Source organism: Microcaecilia unicolor, unplaced genomic scaffold (assembly GCF_901765095.1).
Source record: "Microcaecilia unicolor unplaced genomic scaffold, aMicUni1.1, whole genome shotgun sequence".
Classification (NCBI taxonomy): Eukaryota; Metazoa; Chordata; class Amphibia; order Gymnophiona; family Siphonopidae; genus Microcaecilia; species Microcaecilia unicolor.
The window spans coordinates 233,479-254,315 of record NW_021963050.1 but is presented as its reverse complement, the minus strand read 5'-3'; the positions used below and the strand labels follow the sequence as shown (position 1 = coordinate 254,315).

The 20,837-nt window shown below is 42.3% G+C and overlaps 1 protein-coding gene across 1 annotated transcript in view; it reads right to left on the bottom strand.

Moving 5' to 3' along the window:
- LOC115458840 (sodium-driven chloride bicarbonate exchanger-like) overlaps nt 1–20,837 on the bottom strand; it is a 241,773-nt gene that overhangs the window by 9,822 nt on the left and 211,114 nt on the right. Inside the window, exons 11-14 of the mRNA XM_030188666.1 lie at nt 15,573–15,673; nt 6,464–6,638; nt 6,163–6,296; nt 4,261–4,506 (exon numbers count right to left, since the gene is read on the bottom strand). Of these exons, the coding sequence (XP_030044526.1) occupies nt 4,261–4,506; nt 6,163–6,296; nt 6,464–6,638; nt 15,573–15,673 (656 nt within the window). The remainder of the gene's footprint in view (nt 1–4,260; nt 4,507–6,162; nt 6,297–6,463; nt 6,639–15,572; nt 15,674–20,837) is intronic.

Sequence of the window (20,837 nt, the reverse complement as noted above, 5' to 3'; positions counted from 1 at the left end):
CAAAAAAAGAGGATTCTACTCATCTTCCTCCTCTATGGTTGCCCATCCTATTCAATGAAGAAAATGTAAAGAAAGATAATACGTTGTGGAGACATGCCCAATGTTAACAACATGAATCTATGCGCATAGAGAGAAGATCAAACATCACAATCAGGTTAAAGTGACAGTTCTGTATGGAAGCACCATATCAATGACCTTGTGATCAGGACACTAAAAAAGAACTTTAAAACAATCCAAGAACTAAGGCTTTTGAATGGTAATATGATCAGATACTTTGCAACTAACGGAAAAGGAATTAACAAAGAAATGTGTTTTGTAACATATTATAATCCATAAAATTCTACTGCCATTCACCTTCTGACTGTCCATCTCTACCCCCCCCCCCCCCCCCACACTTATGTATTCTAGTATTCTTTTGTTCATATAATCCTGAGCTAAGGAAGGCAATTTTAGCTCCCTAAAGCTAGTAAAACTATGTACTGTTTGACCAATAAAAAAGTTATCACCATGGCACCATAAGAAGGGTATAGGGCACTAACAATGGCATGAAGACTGCAAGCCACCATGCGAGCACAGCAGCAGGACAAACAATGGAATGAAGATCCCAAGGTATTGGGAGAATGGTATAGCAGCACTAACATTGACAGGAAGACTCCAAGGCGCCTGGATAGGGGCAAAGGAGCAAAAATATTGGCAGGAAGGCCCCAAAGCACCAGAAGATGGGTAAAGTGGCACCAACACTAGCAGTGTTCTTTTCTGTTGCTTGCTATGAAGTTTCTCCCTATGAAATTTGCCTGTTCTGTACCAGAGAGCCCAACTGTTTTCTGATGCACAAGCTCAAGTATCTAGCTCCACTGTACTTGAGTGCTGTGTATGTTCTTTGCTTTTGTTCTGTCTCTAAGCCTGATCATTTTCATCCCTTTTCCTTCTGAAACCTATACCATATTGACACAAGCTTCTCATCCTCTGAAATCCAAGAGAGAAATGACAAGAAATGATGCTGGTCTAAGATTCATGACTATATTATCAGCCATGGGATTTGAAAGTGAGGCTGGGACAGAATGATTTGGCTGTTTGTCCAAAGTTTCAACATGGTAGATTAAGTCCTGATGGTGGTTGATGCCGGGAATGCCCTCCAGAGGGAGGTGGTGGAGAAAAAAATGGTGACGGAATTCAAAAAGGTGTGGGATGAACACAGAAGATCTCTAATTAGAAAATGAATGGTATAAAAAGCAAAACTTAAATGGCTGCATGTGTGTTTGCATCAGTGGCGTACCAAGGGGGGGCAGTGGGAGCGGTCCGCCCTGGGTGCAAGCCGCATGGGTGGTGCCGCGGTGCGCACCTGTCGGCTCCGAGTTCGCTAACTTCGCTCGTTCGCTGCAGCTCCCTCTGCCCCGGAACAGGTTACTTCCCCAGGTGCCATCCAGGCTAGGAATGCCACTGGTTTGCATACAGTGTGGTGCTTAGATTGCAAATCTGGCTGTGTAATACTAAGGCAGGTGCAGAGCAAACTTGTAGGATCTGGGTCCCGTATATGGCAAACTGGCTTAGGATGGGCTGGAGGGGGCTTTGTTGGAAACTCCAGTAATTTGGAATGTGAGTACAGTGCCAGTCAGTCTTTTATAGTCTGTGTTCTGCAAATGACTTGGAACCTAAGGACAGGGCCAGGAGGACTTCTACGGTCTATGTCCCAGAAATACCAAAGAGAGACAATGATCAAGTGTTTATATCACATTCATGGTTGGTATAATCATAACTTGATAATGAGCGTGACCGTTGGGCAGACTGGGTGGACCGCTCAGGTCTTTATCTGCCGTCAATTACATGCGGTAGGATACCACAATCCTTTCTATGTCAGAATGAGAAAGACTCTGTAGTCCTTGCTCCTAAACTGACCTCTTGTGTAGTCGTCATCACCAAGTTACCTCAGTCTGGGATCAACCCTCTGGAGAAGAATGCTACAAAAAGAAATTACTCCACCCAAACAGATGACACCAGATGGAAATGATATAGTTTTATATATTATGAGTGATGTGATATATAGAGAATCAATAGATGTCACAAAATTTCACTCAATCAAGATTTTCCAAATCCTCAATTAAAGTGCAAGTAGTGAATTTTATGTCACTTATAATTTTAAAATAGTTAGTTAAAATAGCCTTAAAAAACATTATAACATTAAAAGGATATAATAAATAATTTAAGGGCCCTGTTTACTAAGCAGCATTATAGGTGCGTTAATGTTTTTAATGCGTGTTAACCATATACGCATGTTAATCATGTACGTGCCTACAATATCCCTATAGGTGCCTTCATGGTTAGTGTGTGCACTAAGTGTTGGTGCGCTAAAAACACTAACGCACCTTAGTAAACAGGGCCCTCGATGTTTTAAAATACTGCCTAGTGAATCCAGGTAATATACATTTCTATTTCATTTTCTCTACAGCTGTAAAAACATCGCCAGTGTTCAGTAAAGTATATTGCATTTGCTAAAAGTAAAATTAATTCATTTTTAAACTAACACATTTTTTAGGGTATTCTATTAGGTAAATATAGTTTCTAATTTTTATTTTAAAACATATCAAACAAGAATAATTTATTTTCTAAACTATTTCTTTCTTTTGTCAGGTCTCAAACTATGCATGGGTAAGTATAAGTAAGTATATCTGAAACCTGTAATAAGTTTTTTTTTAAAGTTCCAGTGTCCTTATTATCTGTTTCTTCTTCTTGTACTTATCTGTTCATGTGCGATTGCGTAAACCTAAGTAATTCTGCCAGCATACTTTAAGACCCTTACTGGGTCAAAACGAGTATTCCCCACTTTATTTAATTAATAAAACTGGTGGTGCAGAGTTCCTGAGACTCCAGAATACCTCCGGAGTTATCAGGTCCTCATTTTATTATGCACATGTGACATCATCAATGACATCACCAAACATCCGTGACTTTGCCTACATCAGCGCAGCGGACCCAGTACCACCCAAGTCCCAAAGACATCCATGACCTCTTCCAATGACACCAGCTGGCCACCAACACCATCGGTCAGCCCGGAACCCTGCAGGTCACGTCAGGAAGACAACTCCTGCAATGGGCCTGGCTCCAACACAAGATCACTCCCTAGAGCTCCCACAAGGTTCCCCAAACACCCCCCAGCCATAGCCAGGCAAAATAAAATATATTTACATACTGGTTACATTAATACTGTGAAGGCATGAGCTAAATTGCTCAGTAGCCACAAGGGGAGCTTTCTCTCTGATGGGCAACCAGGTCATATCAAACAAGGAGAGGTGTGTTTCCCTAGGCTTACTAGGCCTTAACGAATGAGAAGGAGAAGGAAGAGGAGAAAGGAGAAGCTGGCAAACCTAAGGCAGATTTTGGAGAGAGGGCAGCTAGGAAGGATGTGTCCAACCGCAGCCCAGCTGCCAGAAGAGTTCTGTGATTCCCTCTGGTGATTTGGACCTACTGAATGCATCCTATCTTGTCCCCTGAGAAATCAAGTTCTGTTATGAGGGACTAGTTTCTCAAGTGCTCAGATGGGAATGATTCTGTGAAGTAGGGTTTTTTTCCTAATTTTTTTCTATGGAGAGGGGAGATAAAATTTTCCCTCTTTTCATATCCTCACTAAAGATATTTCCTGTGAGGTGATATTTGTATTTAAGAATCCAGAGGCAATGATACTCCCAGTACTTACAGAATCTAATATGCCAATTAGAAATGTGTTGAGGAGAATTGTTCCTGTGATGATGTTTTGCAGGATTTGAATGGGGGAATTTGAGCTACACTGTCTAGGACACAAAGAGGGGCATAATAGAATGGGGACGACCATCTCTAAGGACGCCCATCTCTGAGGACGTCCCTGCAAATGGGCGGGGCATCCCGTATTATCGAAACAAGATGGGCATCCATCTTTCGTTTTGATAATACAGTCGGGGTTGCCCAAATCTCAACATTTAGGTCGACCTTAGAGATATTTGACCTAAATGTTGAGATGGTCAACCTTAGAGATGGGCAACCTCGGTTTTCGCTGATAATGGAAACCGAGGATGCCCATCTCAAAAATGACCAAATCCATGGCATTTGGTTGTGGGAGGTGCCAGCATTCGTAGTGCACTGGTCCCCCTCACGTGCCAGGACACCAACCAGGCCCCCTGGGGGGCACTGCAGTGGACATCACAAATTGCTCCCAGGTGCATAGCTCCCTTACCTTCGGTGCAATTTTCTTATCCACTATAATCACAAATATATATATTTTTTACTTACGAGTATTGTGTCAGCATTTCCAAGTCATTATGCATGTTGATTGGATATTTCTCCCCAAGATGGAATAGCTTTTCTAAGGCCTCATAAATGAAAATGATGCAGATAAGGGCAGCAAAAGCTTCTTCAGTAAACCTTGTAATATAACAAACGAGTGAACTTGCATCCGTGGCAACAAGAATGATGCATAGTGTAGCAGTCCAAAGCCCTATGCTTGCTCGCAAAGAAAGGTAGGACAAGCCATATTCTCTAAAGCAAGATCAAGAAAAAGTATAATATTAGCAGAAAAAGTGCTGTTACATAATTAGAAGGTGGTGAGATTGAATGGATCTCTGGTTTTGTCTACAATAATCTAGGCAAAACGGTTTACCCAAGGAAGGTAGAATCAGCATTCTGAAATATCTTTGTCACAATTAGAGGCCTATTTTAATAGGTCATGGAGACTGGAATTGAGACATGCAGGTTAGGATGCACTCAATTCCCCTTGTGTTTTACAAAAGGCTCTGCCAAATGTAGAGCCATTTGTAAAATATATAGAAGCATGGAATGTTGCTACTATTTGAGTTTCTGTCAGGTACTTGTGACCTGGATTGGCCACTGTTGGAAACAGGATACTGTGCTAGATGGATCATTGGTCTGACCCAGTATGGCTGTTCTTATGTTCAACATGCCAAGAGACATATAGAGGGAGATTCTATATATGGTGCATAAAAAATTGGCACAGAAATCAATGCCGACTGAGTGTATTTTATAAGCAGTGCCTAGATTTAGGCACAGTATATAGAATACTCTTAGTTGATATATCAGCACTTAAAACTACATACCTCCATTTGTACCAACAAAAATATGGCATAAATCCCAGCATGTAGATTTAAGCGCACTGGGCCATATTCTATAACTACATGTGAACATTTTGGAATGCCCACAAAACACCCATTTCCCTGCCTATAACCATGTCCCTTTTTGCCTGTGCACATTAGAGGTTAGGCGCACTGCATTACAGATTGCGCTTAGCAAGTTGTGCATGTAAATTCTAATTATTGCCAGGTAGAGCTCATTATTGCTTGTTAAGGGCTGTTATCAAGACTGATTAGCTTGTTAAGCCAATTAAGTTATGCATGTTGTTACAGAATGCGCTTGGATATCGGTGCGGATCTCCAGGAGAACTATATAGAATCCGGGGGAAAGTGACTGCTTAAAATCTCATGTGGGTGAAAAACAAGAATTTTGTAATACCATAACAGATGTATATTGATCTCTACCTTAAAATATCAGTGTTGATTAAAAGTTAAAAGTAATTGTTATTGTATTGTTTGAAAGTAATAAAATGACTGCCTAGGCTAATCAAAGATGTTACACTTTCCTATTCACCATTAGCAACACTTTGTGAAGTAACGACATCCTTCAGGGGTCAATATTCAAAGCAATTTAAGTGAGCAAAAGAGGCTCCTGCCAACTTAAATAATGCCCAGTGGGTCAGCTGCTGAACACTATTTAAGTGCTGCTGATTAGCAACACTAACTAGCCATGTAAAATCCGGTCATTAAAAGGGCTGTCTGGGGGCAGAGTCTGGGAGGAGCCAGTTAGTATGTGGGTACTGGTGATATTCTGTGCCAGTGCCCCCATAGCTAAGCGGGCAGATATGACTGAAGAAAATGTAGTCCTAACTTTGCCCACTTATCTATGTAGGTGATGACACTGAATATCGGCAACCACCCACATAGCTTCCGGGTCATGGCCAGAATCTTGGTCTGTGCTCCCTTTCCTCCCCTCCCTCCTCCCAGGCAAGGGCTGACCCCTTTCTGCCCCCTCCCAAGAAAGGTTCCCCATTCTTGTTACAAGAAACTCATTGTTAAATTAAATATGTATTATGCAAACTAAGATCATAAAATGATGTAAACTTACTTGCAAAATTTATATAATATCTTTTCAAAAACCAAAACTGGTCCAGTGCTGCCCAGTATGGTTAGGGGTTGGCCACCAAAGAGTGAATAAGCTATTCCAGTCATAGAGGCACCAAAGAGAGATTCTATTGCACTCTGCAAGAGAAAAAAATGGCAGCAAGTATCTTAAAATTCACATATTTATAATAATTTGAAATACAAATCATTTACTTGGAATAATTACAGATCTTACTGATGTCTAGAAAATATATGGCTAAAAATAAAAATCCTCTAAAAGTCACAATTCAAGTAGCAGCACATACTATACGACCTTCAGTTGCCTCTCCAAGCAGGCCTCCAAATGTGATGACAGGAGACATACAAGCACAGTAGAGAAACAAAAATGATGCCAGACATTGCAAGCTGATGGCATCCCTGAAGTCACTCCAGAAGAAGGGGGCTTTTCTTTTTATGTCAAGGATCAGTCCCCCAAATAGCCTAAAGATGAAAGAAAAGAATGAATTTCATGTTTTTCCTTTTCTGGAAGGATAGAAATGATGATGCCTGCAAAGCAAGTGAAATCAAGGACAAAGCTACCTGTCAAAAGAAATACTGATCATCTGGAATGAAATTAAGGTTTCCAAAAACAGTGCTGTACCTGGATTATGCTGGCCCAAGAAATCTCATTATGAAAGGAATTTTAACAGTCTGAAAAACTATCGAACATGAATGTCAGGAATAGTCAGAAGCTTGCAGACCCTTGTGTTTAACAGTGGCCAATCTAGGTCATAAGTACCTGCTAGGATTCCAAAGAATAGATCCACTCCTCCTTGCTTATAATTAAGCACAAGTAGTGACTTTCCCACGCTGAAGGGCTGCTGGTAAGATTTGCCTCTTTATGAATGATACCAAAATCTGCAATAGGATAGACACCCCTGATGCTTCTCACAGCATTCCCACTAAACCACCTCTCTCTCTTTCAATCTGTTCAAATTCTGCTGCATGGCTTATATTCCGCCAGTCTCACTGTGCTCATATTCGCCCTTTCCTCAAGTCACTTCATTGGCTCCCTTTCCCTTACCGTTTACGTATACAATTCAAACTCCTCATTGACTTACAAGAACATTCACTCTGCAGCTCCTCCGTACCTCTCCACTCTTAACTCTCCTTACACTCCTCCCCAGGAACTCCGTTCATTGGGTAAATCTCTTATCTGTACCATTTTCCTCCACTGCCAACTCCAGACTGTTCCTTTTCTCTTGCTGCACCATATGCCTGGAATATGAGTCAGTACGTCAAGCTCCATTTCTGACTGTCTTCATGTCTAGGCTAAAGGCCCACCTTTTGAGGCTGCTTTTAACTCCTAACCCCTTTTCACTTGTTCAGTACCCGTGTCTGTTTTATCACTCCTAACTTAAGTATTTCCCTTATTTGTCCTGTTTGTCTGTCCTGATTAGACTGTCGAGCAGGGAGCATCTCTTCACGTTCAAGTGTACAGCACTGCGTACGTCTAGTAACACTATAGAAATACGTAGTAGGAATATGGTGTGGATAACACGAGGAAGGACTTAGCAAAGCTATAGGAATGGTCTGGAATTTGGCAGCTTAGATTTAATGCTAAAAAATGTAGGGTCATTCATTTGGGTTGCAAAAATCTGAGGAAATGATACAGTTTTGGGGGCAAAGAACTTTTTGTGCACGAAAGAGGAGAGGGACTTGGGTATGATCGTATGTGATGATCTTAAGATGTCAGGTAGAAATGGTGATGGCAAAAGCTAGGATGATGCTTGGGTGCATAGTGAGAGGAATGGCCAGTATGAAAAAGGAGGAGAAGATGCCCCTGTATAAGACTCGGGTGAGACCTCATTTAGAATATTGTGTACACTTCTGGAGACAGCACCTTCTAAAAGATATAAACAGGATGGAGTCGGTCCAGAGGGTAGCTACTAAAATGGTCAGTGGTTATCGCCAAAAAGTGAATGGGAACAAACTTAATATGTATTCTTTGGAAGAAAGGCAGGAGAGGGGAGATATGATAGCCATTTAAATACTTACGTGGCATACATGCACTGGAGGTGAGTCTCTTTCAGTTGAAAGGAAGCTCTGGAACAAGGAGGCATCGAATGAAGGTGAAAGGGGATATACTTAGAAGTAACCTGAGGAAATGCTTCTTCATGGAAAGGGCAGTGAATTCATGGAACAGGCTCCCGGTGGAAGTGGTGGAGATGAATTCAAGAGAGCTTGGGACAAGTACATAGGCCATCTAAGGGGGTGATACAGAGAGTAGATGGCATGGAAGGGCAGACTGGATAGGCCATATGGTCTTTATCTATGTTTCTATAATGGTTTATGGACTTTGTCTCCAGAAATTTGTTTAAACCCTTTTTAAACCCAGCTATTTTAACCTTTTGTTATGAACTCTGGCAATAAATTCCACAGCTTTATCTGTGCACTGAGTGAAACAAAATCTTTGATTTATTCTACAAGTGCTAGTTATTAGCTTTGAAGAGTGTGCTTTAGCCCTAATACTATCCGACAGAGTATTTAACCATTCCTTATTTATCCATTCCACCCCACTCATCATTTTATAGACCTCTGTCATATCTCATCTCATCTCAACCACTGATCTTGACCTTAAGGCTAAAAAGCCCTAACCTGTTCAGTTTTTCCTCACTGGGGAGTCAATTCCATTCTTTATCATTTTGGTTGCCCTTGTCTATAGCTTTTCTAGTTCTGTTATATCCTTCTTCAGATGGGATGACTAGAACTACAGCATCGCATGCGTAAAGGTAGAACTGTTTGTCCTGTTTGTCTGTCCTAATTAGATTGTAAGCTCTGTCGAGCAGGGACTGTCTCTTCATGTTCAAGTGTACAGCACTGCGTACGTCTAGTAGCGCTTTAGAAATGATAAGTAGTAGTAGTAAAGGATTAACAGGTCCTCACGGATAAGCAACAGCAAAGGATAAAAGAAGTGAAGTCCAACAAAGCAAAGAGTCCTAGATGTAAAGATAAATCCAGTTTATTTAAAAAAATCAGCTTTTAAAAAAAGTCGACATGGCTGTGTTTCGCTGATATGCCTGCATCAGGAGTCTTTTTTACTTTTTTATTCATGGGATACATACAGAGCACTTTCATTTATTTCACAGTCCTTTAGGATGCATGTAAGCTTCTAATGTTTTCACCTCAGCATTTTAACTAACCGCTGTCAATCAGACATTGGTACCAATCATTTCTTTTTAAATCCTTTTGGATCATGTGCCACATTCCCTTTGTCTCAGCACCTACAGTGCTTCACTGTTTTGCTTGTGAAACTGCCAGTCCTATACCACGTAAGTTTTGTTTTTAAAAAATGCTTTCTTTTAAAACACCTAGCTTTCTACTTTGTATTACTGATACTATCACCCATCTTTTTTATTTGAACGCACTTACTGGGATTTTTTAAGGCTGTTTGTGCAGACAATTGTTTTATTAGATTAGGGGTCCTTTTACTAAGCCACATAAGCATCTACGCGCACCCAATGTGTGCCAAAATGGAGTTACCACCCAGCTACTGCGTGGCTCTTGTGGCAATTTCATTTTTGGCGCGCATTTGTTGCACATAGGTCATTATTACCTGGTTACCGTATGAGACTTTACCACTAGGTCAATGGCTTGCTATAAGGTCTCAGACCCAAAATGGAGGCGCGCCAATTTTCATTTTGCCGCACGGCCATTTTTGAAAAAATTTTAAAAAGGCAATTTTTACAGGTACACTGAAAAAATTATTCTGTGCATGCCCAAAACATACGCCTACACTACTGCAAGCCATTTTTCAGCGCCCCTTTGTAAAAGGGCCCCTTACTGCCTACTATTCTTCTTTTAGATTAACACAAGTGCTCAGCTTATCTATTTTCACTGATCTAAATCGTTCTATTATTTTAACAGAACTGTCCACAGTACATATATCCATAGACAGTATTTCACGCTACGAGCGGGCACGCTGCATTTTTGCTCAATTGCAATTCAGGTATGAAGCTTACAAATACTCATGTTATACTGTGCAATATACTCCTGTTTATCTGACAAAAAAACAAAACAAAACCCTTTGTAGTTTAGTAAGTATAACCTTACATCCACAGGACCTCAGGATTACACACAGTGACAAACTAATAAGGATATAAACGGATGTAAATGCTATGCTGTTCTGCTATTTATATCTTTTATACCCTTCATTACCTTCTTTGTTCTACCAATTCCTTGTTGTAGATGCATTGGATTTTCACTTTATGATTAAAATGCATTCCGATACTTCTGGATTTATATTCTCAATCATTGTCACCATTATGTTTTAAGAATATTATGCTGTCACTATTTAAAAACAACTAATTATGGCAATCAGCTTGCAATATCTTAGTAGGAACCTTATTTATAGCACACTTTCTCAATTATAAGGATCCTAGATGAACTTATCGTCCCTTCATTCATCCAAACACATTTTAAACCTTCATAGATAGTTTCTTTTCTTTTCACTTTCTTGCCTCAGCAGTGCTCATAACCAACTCTCTTTATATGTTGGAAATGCATATTAGCACCAACATCTTAGATAAGTACTTAATATAAGAAATTGAATGCATTTAAAAGCCGATGAAGATTTTGGTGCTAATATACATTTCCAACATATAAAGAGAGTTGGTTATGAGCACTGCTGAGGCAAGAAAGTGAAAAGAAAAGAAACTATTTATGAAGGTTTAAAATGTGTTTGGATGAATGAAGGGACGATAAGTTCATCTAGGATCCTTATAATTGAGAAAGTCACTGTTTAAAATGCATGCTCCTAGATTTGGACTGTTGTCATTTTTATGCTATAGTTATTCTTGCTATCCCCCCTCTGTGTTCCGTTGCATATGTGTCACCCCAACCCTGTTGAATGTAGTCGTGCCAGGTAGGGGTTTACACCTGGGAACCAGGGGCGTAGCCAGCCTTCCGTGGGAGAGGGGTCCAGAGCCCGGGGGGAGGGGGCACATTTTAGCCCTCCCCCCCGGCGCCGCCCCCCCACCGCCGACATTGCCGCCCCCCCCTCCCGCCGCGAACCCGCCGCCGCTGCCGCCTACCTTTACTTTTGCTGGCGGGGGATCCCACTCCCCGCCAGCCGACGTCTTCTTCTTAGTCGCTTCCCGCTCTTCAATTTGTTTGCTGACGTCCTGCACGTTGTACGTGCAGGACGTCAGACTCAGAGAACAGAACTGTTCTCTGAGTCTGACGTCCTGCACGTACAATTACGTGCAGGACGTCAGCAAACAAATTGAAGAGCAGGAAGTACTGAGAAGACGTCGGCTGGCGGGGAGTGGGATCCCCCGCCAGCAAAAGTAAAGGTAGGCAGCGGCGGGGGCGGGTTCGCCGGGAGGGGGGTCCTGGGGTGAATCTGCGGGGGCCCCGGCCCCCTCAGGCCCCACGTAGCTACGCCACTGCTGGGAACACAGGGGGTGATACAAGCTCACTAACCCCGCTGTATACCCTCAAAGAGTGTACAGGGAAAGAAAACTAAAATTGGATTCTACCTGAATTACCCAAACTCGAACTCAATTCAAATGTTACAATACAATTAACATTTATTTTATATATAACAGATACAATTTTAAACAGAATATTTTACTAACAGTGAACTAATTTCTTTTTCTTTCTTTTATTACAGAAGCCAACTCTGAACACTACTAAAGGAACAGATCAGATAAGTACTTTTTATTTTCTTCTTTTACTTTATAAACATGCAATGAATTATTTAATAATTTCTAATTTTAATCTTTAGTCATTAAAAGAAAATGATACTTTGTGTGCATTTTTTTTCTCTTGTAGGAGCTCAGCACCGTGATCAACTCAGGTAAGTATGCAAATTTATATTTGTGTAATATAGTCACCACACTGGTGGTACCACACCGGCCGGTTGTCCTCAGGATCTGTCTTGCGTAGGGGCCCAAGATGAATGTTTTCAGATGATTTCAGGATCCCTTGTGACCGTCACCTACACCTCACACTTAAACAAACCAAAAGGAAGGAAAACCCTATCTACCTATTAATCACCCCACCCCACTAATGACATTAATCCAACTTTAATTTTATACACTGGCCACCACTAACTAACAAAATTAAAATAACAATACCCTCACTAAAACCCCCTAATCTTACTTAAATGATCCCTATACTAAAGAGCATTAACATATATACACCCCTTTTCACCATACACTTTACACCCAAAAATCACAGCACACCTCCAAAAATTCTCTCTCCAACCTCCAACCTCTCACAACACTCTGCTTATTCCCCAACTCCAAATCTCAACCACTTCCAATCTCCACAAACTCACTCCCAAACCTCTACCTCAGCCACACCACCAAAAACACTTCCTCTCCTTACCTCAGTCAGCAATGCTCTGCCAACTGCCAGCCTGCCCGTTACCTGGGAGACAGACCCTTGGCTTGGGGTTCCGCAGCCCATCCAGCCAATCCTGAGTCCTGCTCAACATTCCGTATCCTTCTGCTGTCCAGCGGAATGTTGAGCAGCACTACTCAAGCCCCATTTTAATTAAAGATTTGCCATAGGGATCAATAGGAAAAACTTTAATTAATTTAAAACCCCTGAAAATTTTACTCACATTACCCCAAATTTCCCATACTAATTAAACCTCCCATTCTCTATTAACCTATATCTTAAAAATTAAAAAATCCCAAAATTTAATATCCGCCCGGAAAAAAAACTTCCTAAAATCCCGAAAAAATTCCCAAAAAATTTAAAACCCCCCTCAAAAATTCTAAAACCACCTCCCGGACACACCACGTCGAAATTTAAAAATTAACCCTTTCCTAACCTCCTAAAATAGCACCCTTTCCAAAAGACCCCCTAAAAATATAAAAATTCAAAAACTAAATCACCCAAAAAATCCCAAAAAATCCCCCGACCCCAAAACTGAAAACAGAATTCAAATTAAACAAAATCCTGATTTTTAAAAATAAAAAACGCAATTTCTACAATTTAAAAATAAATAATTTAAAATTTTAGATTAAAAAACCCCTTACCTGAAAGCAGATTTTTCCCACTCTCGAAGACCCCCATCTGTTTCGGTCCCGACGTCCTCCTCACGAAATCGGAAACAAAAATAAAAAACTTCCGAGCCCGGGCCCAAAATTTAGGCCCCGGCTTCGGCCTAAACGGGAAACTCGCGATCCCGATTTGTGCATGTAGCGCGCCCCCTACGGGAGCGCGCCCGCACGTTTTCTCTTCCTCTGACGCTCCTCTTCGCTTGGCACCTAGCGCCAAAGCCTAAAACCGGCCCCATTCGGCCCCGAAATGGGGTGAAGAAACCCACCTTCGTCCCGCTACACCCGGGGACGTGCCCAACCGTCCCCGGGCTGCAAAACAGGACCGCCGGCCCCAAAAACGCGGGCCTGAAAATATCGGGCAACCCCCGACCACCACTCGTTCGGGGACAGCCTACAGGAGCCCCCGGACCCCAGGTAACATTTTTTTTAAAAATTTTCTTCCTTATATTACATTATGGCTTATAAGCACTATATTTACCACCATCCAATATGTTTATTGGTATGGTTTAATTGTTTTTATTCTTTATTTTTATATGTATTTTAGAGTTCATGTGTTTTATTTTGATGCTTGTAGATTTCGACAGACTACTGATTCAGGCATATTGTGAAACACAGTTGTGTTGGGTCTTTTTAAAAACTGATTTTTTTCAATAAACTGGATTTATCTTTACATCTAGGACTCTTTGCGTTGTTGGACCTCACTTTTTTATCCTTTGTTATGATTAGAACTGCACCATGAATCAATACAGAGGCATTATGATAGTCTCTTTTTTTGTTTTCTGTTCCATTCATAATAATACCTAGCATTCTATTTGCTTTTTGGTTGCTATAACACAATGAGCTGAGACTTTTAGTATACTTGTCCACTATGACCCTGAGATCCTTTACTTGAGTGTTGACACCTAATATAGAACCCAGCGTCGTGTACCTATTCTTAAGATTATTTGTACTTATATGCATCACTTTGCACTCATCCACATTAAATTTTAGCTGCCATTTAGATGCCCTGTATCCTAGTCTCATAAGGTTATCATGCAATTTCTCACAATGTACTAAATTCAGGAGGGAATTCATCAAAGTGCGGTAAAAGTTTGCTTTTCACTGCATGTTGATTCTCCACGGGATTCAGCAACCTGCGAGATCCTGATATCACAGATTTCTGAATCCTGTGGTAAAAGAGTAATGTTGCTTGCGAGCCACTTTGCAAGCAGTGTTATTCTATGTGCCCGGGAGCATCGGGCTACAAAGCTCAACATGATGCTTCTTGACCAAATGCTTCTGGGGCCATGGGGTGGCATGTAATGCCGCCCCTCCCCCCCTGCAGGTACCATCCTCCCTCTTGATCTCCCTCAGGCAGCATCCACTCTTCTGACCCCATCCCGGCAATATCCTCCCCTCCTGATCCTAGCCACCCCTCCAACTGAAGCTTCATACCCAAGGCCTCCCTCCCCCCAACGATGGCCTCAGGGCCCTTACCTGGTGGTCTAATTGATTTCCAAGAAGGAGAGATCCCCCTTCACTCTTGTCCGGACATTGCTGCATCCAAAATGATGCTCCTAGCAGTAGTCTCACATGACTACCACTAGGGATATTTTCCTTATATGGAAATATGACCCGCGGTAACGTGTGAGACTACCGCTAGGAGCAGCATTTTGTAACTGGTGTCAGACTAGGCAGGAGTGACTGGGCATTGCTCTTGGCCAAAGACCACCCAGACCATCAATGATGCCAAGGTAGCCCTTTGATGGGTCAAGGGCTACCTTTGAGGTTGGGGTGGAGGGAGGGGGAGTAGGGGCTTGAACTTGTAGGAGATGGACGGGGATTGAGTTGGGGGGGACCTTAAGCTGGGGGGACCCTGCTCTGCCATCCTGGGATCATTGGGACATGGCTTTGCAGCCTGATGCTCCTGAGCGGTGAAATAACTCTAGCAAAAAGTTGGGGTTATTTTACCCTGATTTCTGGGCCCCAATATGACTTGCAGTGTATCATGTGTTAGGGTATTTGCATAGTAATGAGATGCAAAACTTGCAAGATTTTATTGACTGTTGTTCCTTATCCTTGTGTGCTGGGTAGAGATGCCTTAACAAAAGTTTGGGTTCCCTCTGCCCCTTGCCCCCATAACTTACAGAAGTATTTTCACTCTTGATCACTAACACAGAAGAGGAAATCTGTAAATACTATAAAATATTATTAATAAATGCAAAGGAACTGAAAATTGGAGCAAATCCCACTTATTTTAAATATAATTGATCATTCCTAGAGGAGCAATTTTATTCTTACACGTGGAAATGTTTAGGGACAGCAATTCGTGGAACATGGTGTAAAACACACACTGTAGATAATGCCACCTTCAACTCACTTTCCAGTTCGTTGCAGCTCCGGCCCACTGTGCCCTCCATGCTCTGCCATCTCACCATGTGCTGCTGTTCCATTCGGAACTCCTGGAATTTTGCGCTTTTCCTACATGAAAAGGAAACATAGGAAACATATATGCTCTAATTCTATATATGGCACTCACAATTGCATGCATCCAATTTGCACACACAATTTAATTGATAAGTCAATTAGCACTGCTAATTGGGTGCTAATTGGCATTAATTAAAATTTGTGTGCACATCTTTAAGTGTCAGGATCTACATGTAAATTTTACATTCAGATCCAAAAAGGTGGCATGGCCATGGAGAGAGAATGGGCAGATCAGGGGCATTCCTTGAATTTGCGTGCACTGTTATAGAATTTGGAAGATCCGTGCCTAATTTAGGCATCAGAATTTACACCAGTTTTCAGTTGGTGTATTTTGGGCATGAATCCTGGCACTAAGCGCTATTCTATAAATGCAGATTTATGCCACTTTTTGGATGTTTTTCTCTTTTTTTGAAAATGAGCTCCATAGTATAACATAGAGGGGCATAATCGAATGCGAACGCCCATCTCCATGGGCGTCTATCTCCGAGAACGGGTATGTGAAGGGGCGGGGCAAACCGTATTTTGGAAAAAAATGGGCATCCATCTTTTTTCCGATACTACGGTTTGTGCCAGCCAAATGCATCGGAGTTGTGCGGATTTGAGCTGGGCAGTATCGTTTTTCAGTGATAATGGAAACCGAAGGCGCCCAGCTCAAAAACGACCAAATCCAAGGCATTGGGTCGTGGGAAGGGCCAGGATTCGTAGTACACTGGTCCCCCTCACATGCCAGGACACCAACCGGGCACCCTAGGGGGCACTTGTAACAATTAAAAAACTAAAGTTAACTACCTCTGAAGTCCATAGTTCCCTTCCCTTGGGTGCTGAGTCCCCCAAATCCCCCCCACAACCCACTCCCCACAACTCTACACCATTACCATAGCACTTACGGCTGAAGGGGGGCACCTAGATGTAGGTACAGTGGGTTTTGGGGGCGGTTTGGAGGGCTCCCATTTACCAACACAAGTGTAACAGGTAGGGGGGGATGGGCCTGGGTCCACCTGCCTGAAGTCCACTGCACCCACTAACAACTGCTCCAGGGACCTGCATACTGCTGTGATGGAGCTGGGTATGACATTTGAGGCTGGCATACAGGCTGGAAAAAAAAGTTAAAGTTGTTTTTTTTTTTGGTGGGAGGGGGTTAATGACCACTGGGGGAGTCAGGGGTAATCATCCCCAATTCCCTCTGGTGGTCATCTGGTCATTTAGGACACTTTTTGGGACTTATTTGTGGAAAAAAAAGGTCCAAAAAAGTGACCCAAATTCGCTCTAAAAACGCCTTTCTTTTTTCGATTATTGGCTGAGGATGCCCATCTCTCCTCGGCCGATAAACACGCCCCAGTCCCGCCTTCATCACACCTCCGACACGCCTCCGACACGCCCCCATCAACTTTGGCTGTTTCCGCGACAGATTGCAGTTGAAGAAGCCCAAAATCGGCTAGCGATTATACTGATTTGGGCGCCCACGGAAGAAAGACACCCATCTCCCTATTTGGGTCGAAATATGGGCGTCTTTCTCTTTCGAAAATAAGGCGGATAGTATACTACTTACAATGTCAACACAATACGTAATAAAACATTTTAATTGATAGTGTAGGGTATAAGCAAAGATGGAACATATAGATAGGTAAGAAAGTAAGAGGAGTTAGAAAATAAGGTGACTAATTTAAAGAAAGTTGCACATTATATGCAAATCTGTCTCCTGTATATTCATTGTTGTGATCCTGAAACCCAACTGGCTAGATGTGCTTGCGGGAGAGGGTTGAGAACCCCTGTGGTAGATGGTTTGCACCAGTATTTTATAAAGGTAAGTAGATGCCCACTTATCTTTATATAATATTGCCTTTATAGGTGCCTACACAGAAACTTTTTATAAAACTTCCCTAAAGAAGAGCACTTGTGGGTCTGAGCACTGGCATTTTTCCTGCTAAATTTGACCCCAAGAGCCCAAGCCCTGCCAGGCCTCCTTATTGAAAACGTTCCAAACGGCTCAGAACACTGCGGTGAGACTCATCCTTAGAGAAAGGCGTTTTGCACACGCCGAACCCCTGCGCTTTAAACTTAATTGGCTGCCTGTACAGGAGCGCATTGCTTTTAAGATCTGCTCCCTAACACATAAAATCATCTATGGGGCTGCCCCGGATTACATGCTCCCCTTGATCGACCTTCCGCCTAGAAATGCCAACCCTGCTGCTCGGTCCTATCTCCACCTCCATTTTCCAAATTGTAAGGGTGTCAAGTACAAGAAAATCTTCACCTCGTCCTTCCGTTATTGGAGTCCCAAACACTGGAACACGCTACCTCGTCACCTTAAAACTCAAGTGGACCATGCCCTTTTTAAGAAGTTGTTAAAGACATTCCTCTTTGCTAAGACTTACCCCCCAACTTACCATGTTGATTGATGCATCCCTTGTCCCTTACCCTGCCTAGTTCACGCTGTTAGTTTCTCCCCCCCCCCCCCCCCCCCTATTTGCTTCTTTTATGCTTGCCTAAGCTTTTAACTTTGTACTCTTATTTAATTCTCTGTAAGCCACATTGCGCCTGCATGAGTGGGAAAATGTGGGATATAAGTAACCCATAAATAAATAAAATAAATAAATATACTGAACATACACATAGAGGGCACCCCCTCCCCTCCCCCAACAGAAGATACAGTGTCTTCAGCCAATTTGCGCAGATCTATGGGAGAATGTGGAGTTGCATGCGTCAGCCAGCACATAACAGCCCAATCCCTGCAATATGTGGGAGATGCAGGCTACAGAGGGAAGGGAAGGGAAATGGGACTTGATATACTGCCTTTCTGTGGTATTTTGCAACTACATTCAAAGCGGTTTCATATTGTACCTGTATCTATCTATCTATTTATATATATATATATCAGCCAGACAATAAAAACAGAAGCAATAAACATCTTAGTTTTGCCTTAGTGATTTAAATACACCAGATTTAGGATTTCAAATTTGCAGTATCTCTGCTATCTGTATTTTTGCATTGTATAGGAGGAAATACTTTTGCTTCTGTTTCTCTAGTGTTGCATTAGATGCAGAGGTTGGCGTTTTGGAGTTTCCAGTTCAGTTTTTGTCTGCATACTTTTATTTCTAATTTATGGTCACTTTACGTTGTATTTGGTGAGGCTCTATCCATGTTTTGCATGTCAGCAAAGTGAGATATTTCTGTGTAGGGATTTGTATCAGGCTGATTTGTTCTATTTTCTCAGCAAGTAGCATTTTCTAAAGACTGGTATAATATTTGCAATGCAATTTTTTCATGGACCACGTGCCCAGGGGCAGGGGTGCGGCTATTGTGAGGATGGGTCTCTTCAGGTCACCCCATCTCCTTTAAAGAAGGCCCTGCATGTGAGCAACGTCATCTTTTTATCTGGAAAAAAGCAACTTGAAATTGAAATATCCTTAATTCACCTGTCACTTTCATAAACATGACTCAGGCTGATACCTATCACAAACATGCCAATCAAAGGACAGGATTAGCTTCCCTAAGCTGATGATTCAGTCAAATTGCTTCATCACGGCAAATACAAGTTTTAAGCTTATGACAACCCCATCTCACAAGCTATAATCCTTGACATCTCTAAAAGCCAGGGTATAGGGAGGTAATTTTGAGCAGTGATTTGTGATTTTCTCTCTTGAAGTTCCAGGGGCACCAACAGTTGACTAAGGTGCTACAGAAACAGCTCTTGCCAAAGTCCCCAGTGACCTGTTCCTGTCCAGATCTGAAAGCCTTTGCTCAGTCCTCATCCTTTTTGACGTATCTGCTGATTTCGACACTGCTGATCACCACCTACTCACTGATATGCTGCCTTCATTTGGATTTCAGGGCTCTGCTCTGTCTTGGTTTTCTTCTTAGCTATCCCACCACAATTCTAAAGGACAATTTTAGAAAGTAGGCATCCATATGTACACACCCTTGGCATGCATAAATGTATAAAATACTAGCACTTATGTGCGTGTGATACTTTGAGCGAGGGTTGAGGGCAGGCCTTCAAAATAACACAACCAGACAAGGTTGTAAAATAAGGCAAGCACTTTATTCACTTAGGGGCCCTTTTACTAAGATGCGAGAAGACTAACGCATGGGCAGCGTGTGCCAAATCAGCACTACCGCTAGGCTAGCGCATCTGCCCAGCAGTAATTCAGAGTTTGGTGCATGCCAAATCCTGCAGTTTTAATCTATGCACATGCTCATTTCCCGGCCCATTAAAAAAGCCCTTTTTCCCAGCCGCGGTAAAAAATGACCCAGCGCATGGCCAAAACACATACCCACACTACCACAGGCCACTTTTTACCACGGCTTAGTAAAAGGACCCCTCAATCCTGAAGCCTGTTACTTCAAAGGGACAGGTAAAGTCTCTCTCATTCTATGAGGTCTCAACATGAGCCTGTGGCTGACAGGGCCTAAACCACAGTCTGTGGCATGTGACTGCCATGCCCAAAATACAGTCTGTAAGCTTCTCTCTCTGGGCTTCCAAGTCTGGCTTCAGCCAGACCTCAGAATAAAGCTTCCAAGTCTTCAAATCGCAAGTTTGGTTCACCTCATACAGGTCACAGTAGCTAAATGTATGTCGCAAAGTCATAAGCTGGGGCTTCATTTCCTCCTTCCCTGGGCCTCCTTAACCCCACTCTGACTCTGCCTTTTATACTTCCTGGTTCCTGTCCTGTTGACTCCACCCCTCTCATCTCACTTTCTCCCTGGGCGGGACTAGTGGTTTTAAGGTGACTCAGACTATCTGAGGGACTGTTCTTAAAAATTGAAGGGCAGTGTTCTATAAACCCCCTCATGTACTCTCCCCCTCAACTCAACCCTGCCTGCCATATCAGGGTCCACCTCCTGAGACAAAAGTCAGCATTAGCATGTTCTCAACTCGCCTAATGTTTCACCCAATATCTAAAGGGCTGGAGGCTTAGGAACCAGAGCATGATACATACATTTGAGTCTTTATATCAAGCCATCCGCTGAAGGGGTTGATGGTTTGTGACCAGCAGGAAATGTCGCCTCACCCCACCCCCCAAAAAAAAATATTGAAATGTTTCAAAGGCCCACTTGACAGCTAAAGCTTCTTTCTCAATTACCGCATAATTTGTTTCTCTCGAAAACAGCTTCCGACTAATATATCCCACTGGGTGTTCTTCCCCATCCACTTCCT